Source organism: Octopus sinensis, linkage group LG22 (genome assembly GCF_006345805.1).
Source record: "Octopus sinensis linkage group LG22, ASM634580v1, whole genome shotgun sequence".
In the NCBI taxonomy this organism is placed as follows: Eukaryota; Metazoa; Mollusca; class Cephalopoda; order Octopoda; family Octopodidae; genus Octopus; species Octopus sinensis.
This window is the reverse complement of record NC_043018.1, coordinates 20,760,022-20,779,098: the sequence shown is the minus strand read 5'-3', so window position 1 is coordinate 20,779,098 and position 19,077 is coordinate 20,760,022. Positions and strand designations below refer to the sequence as shown.

At 40.0% G+C, this 19,077-nt stretch overlaps 1 protein-coding gene across 1 annotated transcript in view; it reads left to right on the top strand.

The window, feature by feature from the left end:
* Nucleotides 1-19,077, top strand: part of LOC115223318 (nuclear pore complex protein Nup107) — a 38,615-nt gene that overhangs the window by 4,494 nt on the left and 15,044 nt on the right. The window contains exons 5-16 of the mRNA XM_029793831.2: nucleotides 1,879-1,955; nucleotides 2,619-2,678; nucleotides 4,046-4,115; nucleotides 5,587-5,743; nucleotides 6,333-6,462; nucleotides 7,585-7,656; nucleotides 9,078-9,169; nucleotides 9,895-9,973; nucleotides 11,868-11,981; nucleotides 14,603-14,776; nucleotides 16,615-16,814; nucleotides 18,017-18,065. Coding sequence (XP_029649691.1) covers nucleotides 1,879-1,955; nucleotides 2,619-2,678; nucleotides 4,046-4,115; nucleotides 5,587-5,743; nucleotides 6,333-6,462; nucleotides 7,585-7,656; nucleotides 9,078-9,169; nucleotides 9,895-9,973; nucleotides 11,868-11,981; nucleotides 14,603-14,776; nucleotides 16,615-16,814; nucleotides 18,017-18,065 — 1,274 coding nt within the window. The remainder of the gene's footprint in view (nucleotides 1-1,878; nucleotides 1,956-2,618; nucleotides 2,679-4,045; nucleotides 4,116-5,586; nucleotides 5,744-6,332; nucleotides 6,463-7,584; nucleotides 7,657-9,077; nucleotides 9,170-9,894; nucleotides 9,974-11,867; nucleotides 11,982-14,602; nucleotides 14,777-16,614; nucleotides 16,815-18,016; nucleotides 18,066-19,077) is intronic.

Here is a 19,077-nt window from a genome sequence, read left to right as displayed (position 1 = left end):
TTCTTAAATTAATTTTTATGTGTTCTTTTACATCAGTAATTCTCAACCAGAGTCCATATGAACCCTGGGTGTCTGTGTAAGAATTTGGGGTCCACGCAAGAAAAATAGTAAATTAGTGGTCCACAGCAGTATTTTAAGGGTTCATGGAACATTTTGATTTAAATGTTTATATTATTGCCAGAAACAGCTTGGTTTTCTTTCTCTAACATTTCACACAGTTCAACATGTCATTGTGTGAAAAACAAAATTAGGAATTTTGAAAGAAGCATCTATAAAAATAGTTTTTTACACATTGGATAGCTTTGGGGGTCCACAAGAATAGAAGAGTAATCAAAGGAGCCTATAGGTAAAAAATAGTTGAGAACCACTGTTTTAGATAAAGACACCCCTGACTGGCACCCGTGCCCGTGGAATGTAAAAAGCACCATTCTTTACGTGGTCGATGCCAGGTCTGCCTGACTGGCTCCCATGCCGGTGGCACGTAAAAAGCACCATCCAAACATGGTCGATGCAAGTACCTCCTGACTGGTTCCCATGCTGGTGACGCATAAAAAGCACCATCGGAATGTGGTCGATGCCAGGTTCACCTGACTGACTTCTGTGCCAGTGGCACATAAAAAGCACCATCGGAATATGGTTGATGATTTGCTCCCATGCCGGTGGCACATAAAGAGCACCATCTGAACGTGGTCAATGCCAGTGCCCCCCGACTGGCTCCTGTGCCGGTGGCACATAAAAAGCACCATCGGAACATGGTTGATGCCAGTACCCCATGACTGACTCCCATGCCGGTGGCACATAAAGAGCACCATCTGAACGTGGTCAATGCCAGGTCCGCCTGACTGGCTCCCATGCCGGTGGCACATAAAGAGCACCATCTGAACGTAGTCAATGCCAGGTCCGCCTGACTGGCTCCCATGCTGGTGGCACATAAAAGGCACCATCGGAATGTGGCCGATGCCAGTGCTCCCTGACTAGATCCTGTGCCAGTGGCATGTAAAAAGCAACATCTGAACATGGCTGATGCCTGTGGCCCCTGACTGGCCCCTCCTGTTGCCAACTCTCACATGTTTCTAACAGAGTTTTACTTCCCTTCAGCTCAACTGAAAATGAGCAACCTTGCTTGTATCATGGTGATACTCACAACCATTGTGTGCTGCCAAGACATGGTCATGCACAATCTCTATATATATAAACGGCAAAATGTCTGCATGTGTGTCATCATCATCATCATCATCATCATCATCGTTTAGCGTCCCTTTCCATGCTAGCATGGGTTCTTTATACAAATCCACAATTTTTCAGTTAGAGGGCCCGCACTTTCTATGGTCATTCAAAACCATCCAAGGGTGGTCGTGCACATCTTTACATTTCCCCAGTCACCCCACAAAGCCATTAAAAAATCAATAGAAGTGATTTTTTCTTGTGAATTTTCTATCCAAAACCCAATCAAATTGCCTGAAACTTGATATGCCAATTGAATGCCAGCTAGCTGTATGTGATTGGTCGGAGATTTGGACAGTACTCGCGTGTATGTGCGCATGCACGCAGCTATATATGCATGTACTAGCACTATAACCCGGCATTGCCGGATCATTGTGCTATCCATTTATCAAACCCACTCACAAAGCTTTGATCAGTCCAGGGTTATAGTACAAGACAATTGCCCAAAATTGCTGCTCAGTAGGACTGAGCCTAAGACCACATGATTTGGAAGCAAGTTCTTCAACCACACAGTCACACCGATTCTTTACTTGTCATTATAACATCTCTGTGTAAACATTTTGATATTTTTTGTAATTTTGCATAAATTTAACCAAACATAAGTTATTCCAAAGATACTGATGGCTATAAAATAATGTGATTATGTTTATTTAGTCAACCGCAAGAGTTTCTCTACAACCAGTGTGGCATCACCCTTTCCCGTCTCAAGTTTGAGGAAAACAACAAACAAGGTAAGAGTTCAACATACATCTACAGATCTGCAGGTGCAATACTTGGACCCATCATCAGCATTGTATCCAGGGCTCAATGGTTGTTTCGCCTCTTACAACATTCCCCCTTGTCAAGGCAACCTGACCTTGGTTGATCAAGCCTAGGCCTGTATCAAAGCAACATTCTACTGACCCCTACAATCATCTCTTTTCAACCAGAACCATCGAGATGCTTTCTCAGGAACCTTTAAATTGTTCTTGATAGCTTTTGTTCTACTCATTCCCGTAATGCCCAAGGTCCCATAAGCCTTACTCAGAGTACAACTTTAACATTTGCCTGAGGAAGAAATCATTATCATCATCATCATTTGTCTGTTTTCCATGCTGGCATGGGTTGGACAGTTTGACCAGAGCTGGTAAGGCCAGGGTCTGCACCAGGTTCCACTCTCTGTTCTGACATGGTTTCTGTGGTTGGATGTCCTTCCTAATGCCAACCACTCCATAGAGTGTACTGGGTGCTTTTTATGTGGCACCAGCACTGATATTTGGGCCAGTTTAAATGCTAAAGGGTTAAAACATTTCTGTTCCCAAAACTATAAACTTTTTAAAACCCTTTTATTTTTTTTTTTTTTTTCTAGAGATAGAACTGCTTTAATCTTTTATATTTCATATCTTTTTCTGCAGTCATTCAGTGAGTCCGTGTTCTTACCCCCTGCAAACAGTCCTGTAAACCAATCTCTGATGGTAAGTTGTGTATCTTCGTATTTGATTGTATCATTGTCATCCTTTTTTAAGATTGCAAGCACAGGTAAAACAAAGATAAACATGACAATAATAGTAGTTTGGGTGGTTGCAATGCTTAACCTTTATATTTGGGTCTCTCCCACCCATTACATTTATGTCAGGTCTCCCTGTCACCAACTGTCTTTGTTACACTCTCTTTCCTTCACATTGCTCCTTCTTCTACTCCCTCTCACCGACACTCTTCATTCATGCTCTTTCTACCCAATCTCTTTACCAACAACCATCATGTTACTGTATATCTCACTCATTCTCTCTGTCTCTCCCTCATCTTTCTCAAAGATGAAACTTTGTGTCTTACCTGAAGGTAGTCTAATCTTTCTTCAGAAATAGCAATGGGATTGGTTTGGGTTCCATCTGTAAGTATTATTTATCGTTCAAATGTAATAGGCCTCACAGAGGCAATGACGAAAGACCAAGACCTCTGGAGATATGCTGTGACTGCAAAGACCCGTCAAATAAAGTGAGTTCACAGCTATATCCTACACCAATTTTGCATAACCAGCTCCAGCCCATTCAAAAGTACTTTGGATCGTAGGGCAACCTGCTGTGCTTAAGGAGACCTATTGAGTCAAGTACATCAACATCAAAATGAAAATCAAATGGAAATTGTAGTTGTGATCCCTGTGCCGGTGGCACGTAAAAAGCATCATCTGAATGTGGCCGATGCCAGTGCCACCTTGACTGGCTTCCATGCCAGTGGCACGTAAAAAGCACCAATCGATCGTGGCCATTGCCAGCCTCCTTCGGCCCCTGTGCCGGTAGCACATAAAACGCACCCAATACACTCGCGGAGTGGTTGGCATTAGGAAGGACATCCAGTTGTAGAAACACTGCCAGATCAGACTGAAGCCTGGTGCAGCCTCCTGGCTTCCCAGACCCCAGTCGAACCATCCACTCCATGCAAATTTCTCAGCCTAGTATTGATCTGTCTTTTTTGGGTTGGTAAGTTACAAGTGGGCAGGGTTCACTCTTAGCTTACCAACCCACCCTGATTTCTATCATACAAACTTCCTGTTTTAAAGTGACCTAAATTAAAACCTATCAAAGTCTCATTTTAATTTACGTTCCAAACACCAGCTTTGCTACATTCATCTGTCTTTACATTCTGGGGTCAACTTTGCCATTCATCCTTTCAGGGTTGATAAAATAGCTACCAGTCGTGCACGGGGTCAATATAATCAATTAGTCCTCTCCCCTCAAATTTCAGGCTGTGTGCCTATAAGAGAAAGGGTTAATGTTGTTTTTGTGCTTGTGTACTTTTGTAACTCAACTGCTGTTAAAAGTGAGGTTTCTGTATGTGTTTTCAGGAAGGAGTCTTTGATGATGTGACGACAACTAATTTGGGTCTCTTGTTACAAGATGACCCAGAACTTGCTGGTAAGTTGAACTTATTTCAGCTCCTCTTCTAGTAGAGTATGTGGCAAAAAAAAAGAAAGGCTGTCCACATTATATAGGTTTACAAAACGTTCCAATAGAAAATGCATGCTGTGCCCTGACCCAGCCCCTGATGGAGGATGGAAAGTAAAGTGGACCTCAGCGGAATTTGAACTCAGAGCATAAGGACAGATGAAATGCTGCTAAGCGTTTTGCCTGGAATGCTAAGAATTCTGCCAGCTCGCCTCTTTGTTACAAAGGGATATTCAGTTAACAGAAGTGTTGAAGTGAGAACGGTTTATCCATGTGTGTGGAAGTATTCGTGGATCTTTTCAGTTTGAACGGCAGTTTTTAACATAATTTCTAGGTAACTAAAAAATTTTAAACTTCTTATACCGGTAGAATGTGTTTATAAAACATCTTTTCCTCTTGGCTTTATTGAGAAAATTCTATAGTTTCTAAGATATTTGCTGTTTTTTTTTCTTCAATTTCTGCAATTTCAACCAATCAGTGATGTGTATTGAGGTAAAAACCATTCTGTGCCGTATGAATATGTCCCTCGTTTAAGAAACAGATTGGGTTTATTTACATTTGTGAAGAAAAACAGATACCCTTCCCCCCACCCCTAACCCTAAAACAGATTGAAATGCAATAGATCGATACTAGGGTCATAATTATGGGTGACAATTTCATATGACACCGCTAGAAAAACTGCCGTTCAAACCGAAAAGATCCGTATTCATTTGTGTCTGAAATAAAATTAAGATAACAGTTTAAAATCAATATATAGCTTAAGATAATATTGTAGCATTGTATATTTTGAATTTGAAAGTTGATTAAATTGGTGGCGGGAAGAACGGCCAGTTTCTACCTAACAGATTCTAAAACTTTTGATTTTGAATTCCTTTTGCAAGTATTTGAATCTGAAACTGTGCGTGAAAGCAAATTGTGTTATATTTGAGAACTGATGAAGCCAAACACAGTGGTTATTGCTAGTCTACATTTCACTTCTCTTTTTCAAAATGATGCTTGTTTATGTATCCAAAAGTATTTTTACACTACATCAATCTATACTTTTCTCAATAGTGTGTGTCTATACATGTATGTATATATATATATATATATTTGGAAATTCCTTGATCCAGATATAATATTTGGAGAGAAGAGAAAAAAATGTATATATCTATATATGGACGTTAAATGATGATGATGATATACATAGATGTGTGTGTTGAAAAATGTATGATCTCTTAAGGAAGCTAGAGGCTGGTATAGCAGAAAACTTTTGGGTGGACATAAACATGAGTTGTTTTGAAAAAGAAAGAGAAGTGAAATATAGACAAACAACAACCGGTGAGTCTATTTATAGGCTTCATAAATAATGCCACTTTCCAGAGATAACATAATTACTAAAACTGTATCATTTATGCAAAATTATGTCTAATCTAACCATCATCTTGTTTGCTATGTTTAGCCTGTACTGGAGTCTACAGTGAGTTCCAGCAAGCATTCAAGGAATCAATTCGACCCCAACAGTTGTTTGATTTGTTGAAGCAGTACGAGGCTGTCTGTGCTGAACATCTGCAACTTCTCAAGACGGTTATCATGAGGGCTGCCCCGAACCAAGTCAAGTAAGTAGCTTTTGTTCTTCTCGCTTTTACTTGCTTCAGTCATTTGACTGCGGCCGTGCTGGGGCACTACCTTGAAGAATTTTTAGTCAAACAAATCAACCCCGAATTTTTTTTTTTTTTTTTTTTTGAAGCTTGGTACTTATTCTATCAGTCTCTTTTGCCAAACCTCTAAGTTACAGGGACATACCAACACCAGTTTTCAAGCAGTGTTGCCCTACAGCTGGATGCCCTTCCGCTGTAGAAACTCTGCCAGATCAAGACTGGAGCCTGGTGCAGCCATCTGGTTCACCAGCCCACAGTATATATATATATATATATATATATATATATATATGTATATGTATGTATCTGTGCATGTGTGTATATGAGTCTACCCTGTATCTGCTAGACAGGAACAGATATTATTCAAGAAACATGCACAACTGATTTATAAAATACATGGATGTTAAACCAATGACGGTGATGGTTTTTCTTCTCCTTCAAGAGAAAGAATTACATATTTGTAAAATAAATACTTCTTTCCACTCAAGAGCTGCACTCTCGACTTAAAAATTTCTTGTGTCTTTATCTCTCTCTCTCTCTCTCTCAGATACAATAAAAAGCTTGATGTTTACAACCTTCTGTATGCTGAGCGCTGTACGTGGCAACTTCTCATCTCTTTATTGATTAATCGCCTGGAAGACAGTCAAATGGAGCAGGATGGAGAAGAGTCAATGACAGTAGGTTCTGTTTTCATCTAATTCCAATTGTAGAAAGAAGAGATCAACTCTTGTGAATTGTCTTACAGAATATTTTTAATATCATGAGTAAGAATTTTCATGGGAAATATAATTAGTAATTAATCAGATAAAAGTATAATTAGTTCAGTAATTAATTCTAGTAAAGTATTAAACTTCATTGCTGAGGGATTAGTGTTGGTTTTGTTTTCATTCTTTAAATATATTATTGTGGAAGCATATGGCCAAGTGGTTAGGGTGTTACACTCACAATTTAGTGGTCGTAGGTTCAATTCCAAGATTGAGTAGCAGATTGTGTTCTTGAGCAAAACACTTCATTTCACGTTGCTCCAGTCCACTCAGCTATAAATGCAGTAACCCTGCAACGGAATTGCTTTCCAGTTGAAGGGAATGTTGGACTGTTTGCCTAACTAGTGGGGTGGCATCGTTCAAAAGCTAAAACAGTGCAAAGCGCACTGTGACCAATGATGTATAACAACATCCAATAGTCTGATCAATCATGTGATGATTATTATTATTATTATTATTATTATTATTATTATTATTATTATTATTATCATCAAGGTGGTGAGCTGGCAGAATCATCAGCACACCAAGTGAAGTGCTTAGCGGTATTTCATCCATCTTTATGTTCTGAGTTCAAATTCCACCAAGGTCGACTTTGCCTTTCATCCTTTCGGTGGGGTCAATAAATTAAGTACTAGTGAAACACTGGGGTTGATGTAATCAACTAGTCCCCTCCCACAAAAACCACAAAATTTCAGACCTTCTATCTATTGTAGAAAGGATTATTATCATCATTATTATTATTTATTAAAAAAGATAATGTAAAAGGAGAAAGGGGCTCTCTACCCCACTTTTGACCAGGCTCCCATGGCTTTTATGGGTTTTTCCATGAGTACCCTTTCGAAGCGCCTCCCCCTATTGGGAGTTTTTACTTGTTAAATTTTCGTTGTTATCTTGCATTTTTACACGGACCCTTTTCAAACGGACAAAACCCTTTTTGTAACTTTCGTCCTGTGTTTTGTCCTTGTATGTTTTATTTGATTTTTGTTAGCCCTTGTGGCTAATAAACGAGAATTCATTTTTTTTTTTTTTTTCCAGCTCAAATATCCCAGTGAATACAACCTGATGTCTCGTCTGTTTAAGAAGGATTCCAGTGTCAGAGAAGCACAAGTAATATTTTGACTTCCTCTTGGTTAAACATCTTCCCTACTTTATGCATATATATAGAGCAAGAGCCTTCGTCCCTGCATCGAATATTGTTTCATTTCTATAGAGGAGACTTCATTCAAGCAAAAGCTGCAACGTCTAGTCATGTTATGGGCAAACAATGCTTTATATACACACACACACACAGACACAAATGCATTACATTTATATATTTTATCATCATTTAACATCCACTTTTCCATGATTCCACGGTTAATACAGAATGTTAAGAGGCCTATGTTAGTGCCATTTATGGCACTCATGGCAGTTTCCACGTAAAAGTGCCTTTGTGGTGCCATATAAAAGCACTCATGCGGTGCTATGTAAAAAGCACCCAGCACATTCTGTAAAGTGGTTGGCGTTAGGAAGGGCATCCAGCTGTAGAAACCAAGCCAAATCAGACTGGAATCTGGTGCAGCTCCCCAGCATTCTAGTTCTGGTCAAACCTATTTCTTTACTACCCACAAGTGGCTAAACACAGAGAGGACAGACAAATGGATTAAGCCGATTATATTGACCCCAGTGCGTAACTGGTACTTATTTAATCGACCCCAAAGTCGGCCTCGGCGGAATTTGAACTCAGAACGTAATGGCAGACGAAATACGGCTACGCATTTCGCCCGGCGTGCTAACATTTCTGCCAGCTCGACGCCTCAGTTCTGGTCAAACCATCCAACCCATACCAGCATGAACAATAGACATCAAATAATGATGATTATATGTTAACCATTTAATCTGATGTGTGGTGGACATCTTAAGCAGCTCTAAGTACATCCTCCATAATCAGTTTTACGGATGCTGTTAATGATGTTTACCACTTTTCAATCTGTATTGTGAACAAGAAAGCATCATTGGAAATTAGAATTAAAGCCAGAGGCTGGCAGAGTTGTTACGGCCCCAGACAAAATACTTTGTATTATTTCTTCCAGCTTTTGACGTTCTTAGTTCAAATGCTGCCAAGATTGACTTTGCCTTTCATCTTTTCGTAAAAAGCACCATCCAATCATGGCCATTGCCAGCCTCGCCTGGCCCCCATGCTGGTGGCACGTAAAAAGCACCATCCGACCGTGGCCGTTTGCCTGGCACATTAAAAGCACCCACTACACTCACGGAGTGGTTGGCCTTAGGAAGGGCATCCAGCCGTAGAAACATTGCCAGATCAGATTGGGCCTGGTGCAGCCTTCTGGCTTCCCAGATCCCCGGTCGAACCGTCCAACCCATGCTAGCATGGCGAACGGATGTTAAACGATGATGATGATAAGCACTGGGGTCAGTGCAATTGACCTAACCCTTTAAAATTACAGGCCTTGTGTCGAAAATTAGAAGTCTGTATTAAAAACTAATAGCTTCTTTGTTAATAAGAATTCTTTCTTTTCGTAATCTAGATTGTAGTTGACTGGTTGGAAAGTTGCAGTCATGAATATCTCTCCACACTTGCAGACAATCCAGAGTTTTATTCCGGTAAAGAAGTAGCTTGGTAAGTTTTGGAAGCTTTTCTTCTTCTTCTTCTTGAAATCAGTGGTTCTCACCTGAGGTCCACCAATGGCCCAGTGGTTAGGGCAGCGGACTCGCGGTCGCAGGATCGCGGTTTCGATTCTCAGACCGGGCGTTGTGTGTGTTTATTGAGCGAAAACACCTAAAAGCTCTACGAGGCTCCGGCAGGGGGTGGTGGTGATCCCTGCTGTACTCTTTCACCACAATGGCGGTGCCCCAGCATGGCCACAGCTCAAGAGCTGAAACTGGAAAAACAAAACAAAAACAAAAACAAACAAAAATAAGATATTCTTAAAATCTATCTGTCAGAATTTGTTTATATTTCTACAATTCGCAAAATAGTTCGGCAATGTTTTTACACAATTCCTAGGCACAGGTATGGCTATGTGCAGGAAGCCTGTCGTATATGTGTGTGTGTGTATCTGTGTTTGTCAGTCTTCTGCTATAGCCGCGGGCCAACCAAAGCCTTGTGAGTGGATTTGGTAGACGGAAACTGAAAGAAGCCTGTCGTATATATATATATATGTGTGTGTTTGTATCTGTGTTTGTCACCCCCACAATCACTTGACAACTGGTTTTAAATTGATATTAATCAAATTAATATTCAAATGTGCACCTTTATTATTTTAGATATAGATATGTATGTGTTCCAAAAAATAAGATTCCATTTATTTATTTATATATTTTTATTTCTGAAATCTGTTTTAGGGAGAACACCCTTCACCGGCTTCGTAAGAGAAAGCAGATTCCAGTATCAGAAACTGAACGACCCCTGATTGATGAATTGGTGAGTTATTATCTCCCTTGAATTTGTCATCTATCGTTTTTCAACCTTGGTAAAGTGAGTTATTTGGTTTATATGTATACACACACACACCACACATACATACATATATATAAGAAATATATATAAAATGGGACAAGAATGCAAAACATTCAAATAGACGATACGGAAACGGACGGGTCATTCGAAGCCTCTAATCTTCAGCCGAATTGCGAGGATGATCCAGTTCTTGACTGAAGATTAGAGGCTTCGAATGACCCGTCCGTTTTCGTATCGTCTATTTGAATGTTTTGCATTCTTGTCCCATTTTATATATTTTTTATACATACATTTTTGCAGCGTACATACAACCTTCCTCTATATATATATATATATATATATGTATTGTATGTATGTATATATATATATGTATTGTATGTATGTATATATATGTATGTATATATGTATGTATGTATATATATGTATGTATATATAGATATATATGTGTACATATATAATGTACATATAGATAGGCGCAGGAGTGGCTGTGTGGTAAGTAGCTTGCTTACCAACCACATGGTTCTGGGTTCAGTCCCACTGCATGGCACCTTGGGCAAGTGTCTTCTGCTATGGCTTCAGGCAGAACAAAGCCTTTTGAGTGGGTTTGGTTGACAGAAACTGAAAGAAGCCCATCGTATATATACATATATATAATATATATATTGTGTTTGTGTGTCTGTGTTTGCCCCCACCCAAAAAAACATCGCTTGACAACCGATGCTGGTTTATGTCCCCCATAACTTAGCAGTTCAACAAATGCAACTGATAGAATAAGTATTAGGCTTACAACAAATAAGTCCTGGGGTTGATTTGTTTAACTAAAGGCGGTGCTCTAGTCAAATGAATGAAACAAAAAATATACATATATATATAGATATAATTGTTTTTATACTTTAATATATACTTTTATATATTTTATCCTCCTCGTTCTTTTCTTACCCATCTATTTTACTTGAGGGCATGTCCCAACACATCCCCCACCTTCGTTTCTCTCATTTTGACTCTCTTACTCTCCAACTCACTCTCCTTTGTTTTCCAACTGGGATGTCCATGTATCCGCTCTTCCTCAACATAGCTATATCCGTCCCTTCTGTACTTTAGATCCCTCAAATGAAACAAAACCACACACCCTTGATACTACTTCCCATCTCCCAAGAGCCACTATCTGGTACTGCATCAGGGCATTTATTATTATTATTATTATTATTATTATTATTATTGCTATTATTATTATTATTCAGTAGTTTTATTTTTATAGTGTGTTTTCACTTCACTACCGAGCACAGCTCTGTGTGCCTTGGGTATGTGCTGTGATTTGTTGTGATGCTCTGATGGTTATTGTATGGAAAGTGTTCTGCATAGGATGTGTGCAGTGCCTAGTAGTGCAATTTTCTGTATGTTATATGTGTTTGTAAGTCCTGGTGTTTTTGTTATGTATTTGTCTGAATATTTTTTTTAATCATGCCTAATGCACCTACTATGATAGGAATTGTTTCTGTTTTTAGATTCCACATTCTGGTTACCTCTATTTCCAGGTCTTTGTATTTTGAAAGTTTCTCCATTTCTTTTAGAGACATGTTGTCATCCGCTGGTATTGATACATCAATTAGAAAACATTTTTTTTCTTCATGATCTCTGACAACTATATCAACTTATTATTATTATTATTATTATTATTGTTATTATTTTCATTATTATTATTGCTATTATTATTATTATTATTATTTAGGTAAAGGTCTGAGCCAGGCAGGTAACATCACTCAGTTGAAGAGTGAAGGATTGGTAATTTTTGTTTACCTGTTTGCATAGTTGTAGTGTTCGTTAGGAATAATTACACCTCTTTAATGTTTGTTATCAGGACCCTGATGCTCCTTTACGTCAAGGAAAGGCACTGGACGACCTTGACCAGGAAGATGATCTTATTTTACTGCAGCGAATGTTTGCCTGCATCCGAGCTGGAGATATAGATCAGGTATGTTACTTGGAATGGTTTTGTTAAGAGCAACTACATATATATATAACATGGTATTCTTTTGATGGTAAAGGCGCATGGCTCAGTGGTTAGAGCGTCGAGCTTACGATCACGAGGTTGTGAGTTTGAATCATGGACCGGGCTGCGTATTGTGTTCTTGAGCAAGACACTTTATTCCACGTTGCTCCAGTTCACTCAGCTGTACAAATGAGTTGCGACGTCACAGGTGCCAAGCTGTATTGGCCCCTTTGCCTTTCACTTGGATAACGCTGGTGGCGTGGAGAGGGGAGGCCGGTATGCATGGGCGACTGCTGGTCTTCTATAAACCTTGCCTGGACTTGTGCCTGGGAGGGTAACTTCCTAGGTGCAGTCCCATGGTCAGTCTTGACCGAAGTGGGGTCTCAACAACAACTATATAATTTTGATGTTAAATTTTTGAAACAGTTCTGTACAAAAAGTCCAGTGAGAGAGAGAGAGAGAAAGAGTGTGTGTGTGTTTATTATTACCTTGATTGAGGGCAGGAAGCTGCCAGAATCATTAGAATATGTGGCAAAACACTTTGTGGCATTTTGTCCTTTTTTTACGTTCTGAGTTCAAATTTCACCAAGGTCAACTTTACCTTTCATCTTTTGGGGTCAATAAAATACCAGTTGAGCACTGGGGGTCGATATAAATTGACTTACCCTCTCACCTGAACTTGCTGGCCTTATGCCAAAATTTGAAACCATTATTACCTTAGTTGGAAGCAAGTAGTAGTGTGGAAACCTGGGGGGCATCAGGCCATAGGAAGACCACCTCAACATTCCAGCTGACCAATTAAAATGGTGATGATGCATGTGTATGTATATCATAGAACCAAACAGATCCTAGGAATACTAGATTCAATCGAAGGTAGCATCAGATCAATGTGTCTTGAAGTATTTTGTTAAGAGCAACTACGTATATATATAACATGATATTCTTTTGATGGTGAAGGCGCATGGCTCAGCGGTTAGAGTGTCGAGCTTACGATCACAAGGTTATGAGTTCAAAAAAAAGAAATCATTTTTTTGACATTTGTTCTGGAATGTTTATCTTATATAATGAATTAGCATTCCTATATTGGTTGGTAATGAATTCCAGAAACATGGGGATTGTGAGAGGCCCTTATATTTAAAATAGAGTTCCATGAGATGAGTGATTGTTGAAAGGACTGAAAAGCACCTGAGATTCTATGGCACGGAGGTTCACCATTTTTGTCAGTCTCTGGAGAAACAGTTAAATTTGCCATATTTATATGTCTGCTACATAGATTTACATATATCATACCTTGATACTGTGTAGACTGGGTTCCCATTGACAGGCTGCTGTAAATAAAGTATTTAAACAATAAAGTTATGTACACTAGTTGCTCCAATTCCCTGAAGCTATTAGATTGGATGTGTATGTAAACAGACTGGCTGCATCAAGTGATGTAGACACCTCTAATCATCATCATCAAATATCTGTTGTCCATGCTGGCATGGGTTTGACAATTTGACCAGGACTGGTAAGCTGAGGGGCTGCACCAGACTCTAGTCTGATTTGGCATGGTTTCTATGGCTGGATGCTTTTCCTCATGCCAACCACTTTACAGAGTGAACTGGGTACTTTTACGTGCCACCGGCACTGGTGCCAGCTGTGTGACACCAGTATCTGCCACAACTACGATTTCACTTGGCTTAATGAGTCTTCTCAAGTACAGCATATTGCCAAAGGTCTCGGTCATTTGTCATTGCTTCTGTAAGGCCCAACACATGAAAGGTGCTTTTTATGTGCCACCAGCACAGGTGCCAGTTTTGTGACACCTGCAACAGCCACAACTAATGTAAACCCAAAAGGAATTGAAAGTCAGTTAAGGGTATTCATCAATTTTTTCTCACTTGTTGCTTGTAATCAATGAACAGATACGTAAATATGTCAAGTTTATATGTCTACCCTGTTGGTTTACATATCTATATTCTTATCTTAGTAAAGCGGTGAGCTGGCAGAAATATTAGCACACCGGGCGAAATGCCAAGCAGTATTTCGTCTGCCGTTACGTTTTGTGTTCAAATTCCGCCAAGGTCGACTTTGCCTTTCATCCTTTCGGGGTTGATTAAATAAGTACCAGTTACGCACTGGGGCCGATGTAATCGACTTAATTCCATTGTCTGTCCTTGTTTGTCCCCTCTGTGTTTAGCCCCTTGTGGGCAATAAAGAAATAGGTATTTCGTCTGCCGTTACGTTGTGAGTTCAAATTCCGCCGAGGTCAACTTTGCCTTTCATCCTTTCGGGGGTCGATAAATTAAGTACCAGTTACGCACTGGGGTCGATGTAATCAACTTAATACCTATGTCTGTCCTTGTTTGTCCCCTCTGTGTTTAGCCCCTTGTGGGTAATAAAGAAATAGGTATTTCGTCTGCCGTTATGTTGTGAGTTCAAATTCCGCCGAGGTCGACTTTGCCTTTCATCCTTTCGGGGGTCGATAAATTAAGTACCAGTTACGCACTGGGGCCGATGTAATCGACTTAATTCCATTGTCTGTCCTTGTTTGTCCCCTCTGTGTTTAGTCCCTTGTGGGCAATAAAGAAATCTATATTCTTCTTATCTTCACATTTCAGGCCCAGAAAATCAGTTGCAATCACGGACAAGCCTGGCGTGCTGCATCTCTCGAAGGCTGGCGATTATATCATGATGCCAACTTTGAGGTACACAATGAAGAAAATCTTCAACCTGTGGAAGGCAATCTGTTCAGAGATGTGTGGAAACGCGTTTCATGGGCCGTGTGTCAAGAGGTAGGGTTATAAAAAAAACTGTTTGAAATTCTATTCCTTTGTTGGTTGATGTCTGTCCGCACTATCCTGGAATTACAAATATTGGTAACGATTGGGGGGGGGGTTCTTTTCTGAATACTCACCATTTAACCATTTTATGGCTCTATTTTTTCAAGTGTCTTCTACTATAGTCCCAGGCTTGTGAACAGATTTAGTAGATGGAAACTGAAAGAAGCCCCTCATATTTTATGCATATATATATATAAATATATATATATATATATATATATATATATATATTATATATATATATGCCGAGTGCTGGGAACACAAAAAAAGGAGATGAATTTATCGAGAGTGAAAATCAAAAACGTTTACCGATAACTTTAACACCTCGGACTGATCAGTTTCTGCCTCTTTCTAGCAAAACACAGAATATGTTTGCTAAGGCTGGCTTCATCAACGAGTCGCCTAAATTTTAGGAGCCCTTAATTGTATTACTACATGAATAATATTTTTCTTTATGAATAATATTTTGTCTTATGACTAATTCGTCTTTTGTGCTGGGCACCTGGTAGTAACTAATATTACTACCCTTCTTGTTTATATTCGCATATATATATATATATATATATATATATATATATATATATATATATATATATATATATATAGAGAGAGAGAGAGAGAGAGAGATACATACATACCATCATCATTTAATGTCCGTTTTCCATGCTGGTATGGCTTAAAGAGTTTTACAGGAACTGGCCAGCCAAAAGACCGCACCAGGTTTCACTGTCTATTTTGGCTTTGGCTTGGTTTTTATGGCTGGATGTCCTTCCTAACACCAACCGCCTTAAAGAGGACTGAGTGCTTTTTATGTGGCACCAGCATTGGTGAGGTCTGCTTTGGCATGGTTTTTTTTACAGCTGGCTACCCTTACAAACATCAGCCGCTTCACAGTGTAAACTGTATGCTTTTTTTTTACGTGACACCAGCACTGATGGGGTCACCAAGTAACCCACAAGGGAAAGATCCTTTGAGAGGTGGGGGTATTGGAGGAGGTGACCTTGTGCCATATGATGAGAGGTTAGAGAGGGACAGAAGCAGATCTCTCGCTATAGAAGAGATACATGGTTACCCAGAAGAAGAGAGAGAGAGTGATCGAGAAAAGACGCAGGAGTGGCTGTGTGGTAAGTAGCTTGCTAACCAACCACATGGTTCCGGGTTCAGTCCCACTGTGTGGCATCTTAGGCAAGTGTCTTCTGCTATAGCCTCGGGCCGACCAAAGCATTGTGAGTAGATTTGGTAGACAGAAACTGAAAGAAGCCTGTCGTATATATATATGTATGTGTGTGTGTGTCTGTGTTTGTCCCTCTAGCATTGCTTGACAACCGGTGCTGGTGTGTTTACGTCCCCGTCACTTAGCGGTTCGGCAAAAGAGACCGATAGAATAAGTACTGGGCTTACAAAGAATAAGTCCCGGGGTTGAGTTGCTTGACCAAAGGCGGTGCTCCAGCATGGCCGCAGTCAAATGACTGAAACAAGTAAAAGAGAGAGAGAAAGTTTGTGTTTTTGTCCCGTTGTTTTTGCATCTCTGACTGTGGTGAACTATTACTTTGCTTGTAAGCAGGCGAGTGTTGGTGACAGGAAGGGCACCTAACCAAAGAAACACTGCTTCAAAGAATCCCTTCTGATCCCTGCAGACATGGAAACGTAGGTGTTAAAGGATAATGAATGATGGTTTCTTTTGTTTTTGTTTTTCTTAGTTCTAATAGAATTGCTAGAATTTTTGGTATTGTTTCTGTTTTTCAAAAGTTTCCAGTGGAACCACATAGTTTGCTCTTCTGTCGTTTCAGAACAGATACAACATCTACGAGAAAGCTATCTATGCTGCCTTCAGTGGAAACCTGAAGGCTCTGCTTCCCGCCTGCCGTTCCTGGAGTGATTATCTGTGGGCATACTTTCGCACCTACGTTGACCAAATGGTCGAAGAAGAAATCCGTCTAAATTGCAGTCGTAAAATGGAAGATCTACCAAATAATTATTTCCTGAAAAGGTTGTGTGTTGTTCTTAATTTGGCTTTTTCCCTTGAACTTTTTTTTTGATTTTTTTTTTTGTTATGTTTCATCACTTTTACTATCTGTAATCATTCAAGGTGGTTAGCTAGCAGAAACGTTAGCACACCGGGTGAAATGCTTAGTAGTATTTCGTCTGTTGGCGAGCTGGCAGAATCGTTAGAACGCCAGGCGAAATGCATAGCTGTATTTCGTCTGCCGTTACGTTCTGAGTTCAAATTCCGCCGAGGTCGACTTTGCCTTTCATCCTTTCGGGGTCGATAAATTAAGTACCAGTTACGCACTGGGGTCGATGTAATCGACTTAATCTGTGTGTCTGTCCTTGTTTAGCCCCTTGTGGGTAGTAAAGAAATAAATATTTCGTCTGTCATCACATTCTGAGTTCAAATACCGCTAGGGTCAACTTTGCTTTTCATCCTTTCAGGGGTCAATGTAACCAACTGGTCCCCTCCCAAAAAAATGTCAGGCCTTGTGCCTATAGTAGAAAGAGTCATCTGTTATAATCCAGTGGCCAGTTTTCTTCATCGCCGTCATCATTTAACATCCGTTTTTCCATGCTGTCATGGGTTGGTCGGTTCGACAGGAGCTGGCCAACTGAAGAGTTATCCAGGCTCCATGTCCATTTTGGCATGGTTTCTACACCACCTAACACCACCCACTCTACAGAGTGTACTGGATGCTTTTACGCAGCACCGGAATGAGTGCTTTCTTAAGTGGCACCAGCACCTACGAGCCTGCAAAATTAGGAATGCTCAGATGGAAAGAAATGCAGGGGACATGCCTGTATCAAAGAGCAACCTCACTTTTACTTAGCTTAATGTGTCTTTTCAAGTGCAACAAACCACCAGGGATCTCGGGTTCCCTGTCATCCACTCTGTAAGCCCCAACATCTGTTAACCCTTTCTTTTGATATAAATACATTTAAACCAAAATTTTTTTCATAGACCCTTAAAATAATGTTGTGGCTCCCCAATTTACTATTTTCCTTGCATGGATGCCCAAAAGTTTTGCATAGACCCTGGTTGAGAACCAACATCGGTGTGAAGCAATGGTGGTGGTGGGACCAAACACACATCTACTAAACAATTCTAACAACAACAAAACAATAAGAATAAAAATAGTGATGATGATGATGTTTTTCATTATATGATAATCCTAAGGTCTAAATGTTTTTGTTTTTCAGGTATTACCCAGAATCAATCTTCTCAGAAATTGAATCAGCTAATAATCCTGTAAGTATGAAATCAATCATTTATTTAATTCTTAAAAAAATTTTAATTATCTCTCAGAAAACAAGAACTTTAACCCTTTAGCATCCAAGCCAGTCATATCCAGCCAAAATATTTGTCCTGTTTTATGTTGGAACTGACCTAGCCTAGCCTCTCGCACCAACCCTAAAATGTTGTTCTAAAAACTAACATCATCATCATTGTTCGACCGTGGTCGAGACAATGGAATTTACCATGCTACGCCAGACTTCACGGTCCATCATAGCATTACGGAGGTCCTGTTGCTGGATGCCTGTATCCCTGGAGATTACATCAGGGTAGGAGAGTGTGCGCCCTCTGGTATCATGAGCAGATGGCTTCCAGAGGAGAAGAGTAGAAATTGCCTCGTTTTCAGCTCTGGACTCTTCTACCTTTCACAAGAGATGACACAGGTGGTAGTTTCCCATATATTTGCATTTTGGTTGGATGATGCTTCCACGAGAGATTTTGAGCTCTCGTAAGGAGGCGAGTGTAACTAACAATTACCTCACCAAATTACCAAAGCTATGAAGTAATGCTTGGTTAATTCAAAACAATGGGAATATATAAGGATTACATTTGAGCTGGGAAATGAATGGAAAGCCTGGTCTGTGCCTTGTGGCTACCCACTCCTAAAAAAAGTGGGGAATAGGCCTTGGTATATAAAAAACATTTGACAGATAGGCGCAGGAGTGGCTGTGTGGTAAGTAGCTTGCTAACCAACCACATGGTTCCGGGTTCAGTCCCACTGCGTGGCATCTTGGGCGAGTGTCTTCTGCTATAGCCCCAGGCCGACCAATGCCTTGTGAGTGGATTTGGTAGACGGAAACTGAAAGAAGCCTGTTGTATATATGTATATATATATATATATATATGTGTTTGTGTGTCTGTGTTTGTCCCCCTAGCATTGCTTGACAACCGATGCTGGTGTGTTTACGTCCCCGTCACTTAGTGGTTCGGCAAAAGAGACCGATATAATAAGTACTGGGCTTACAAA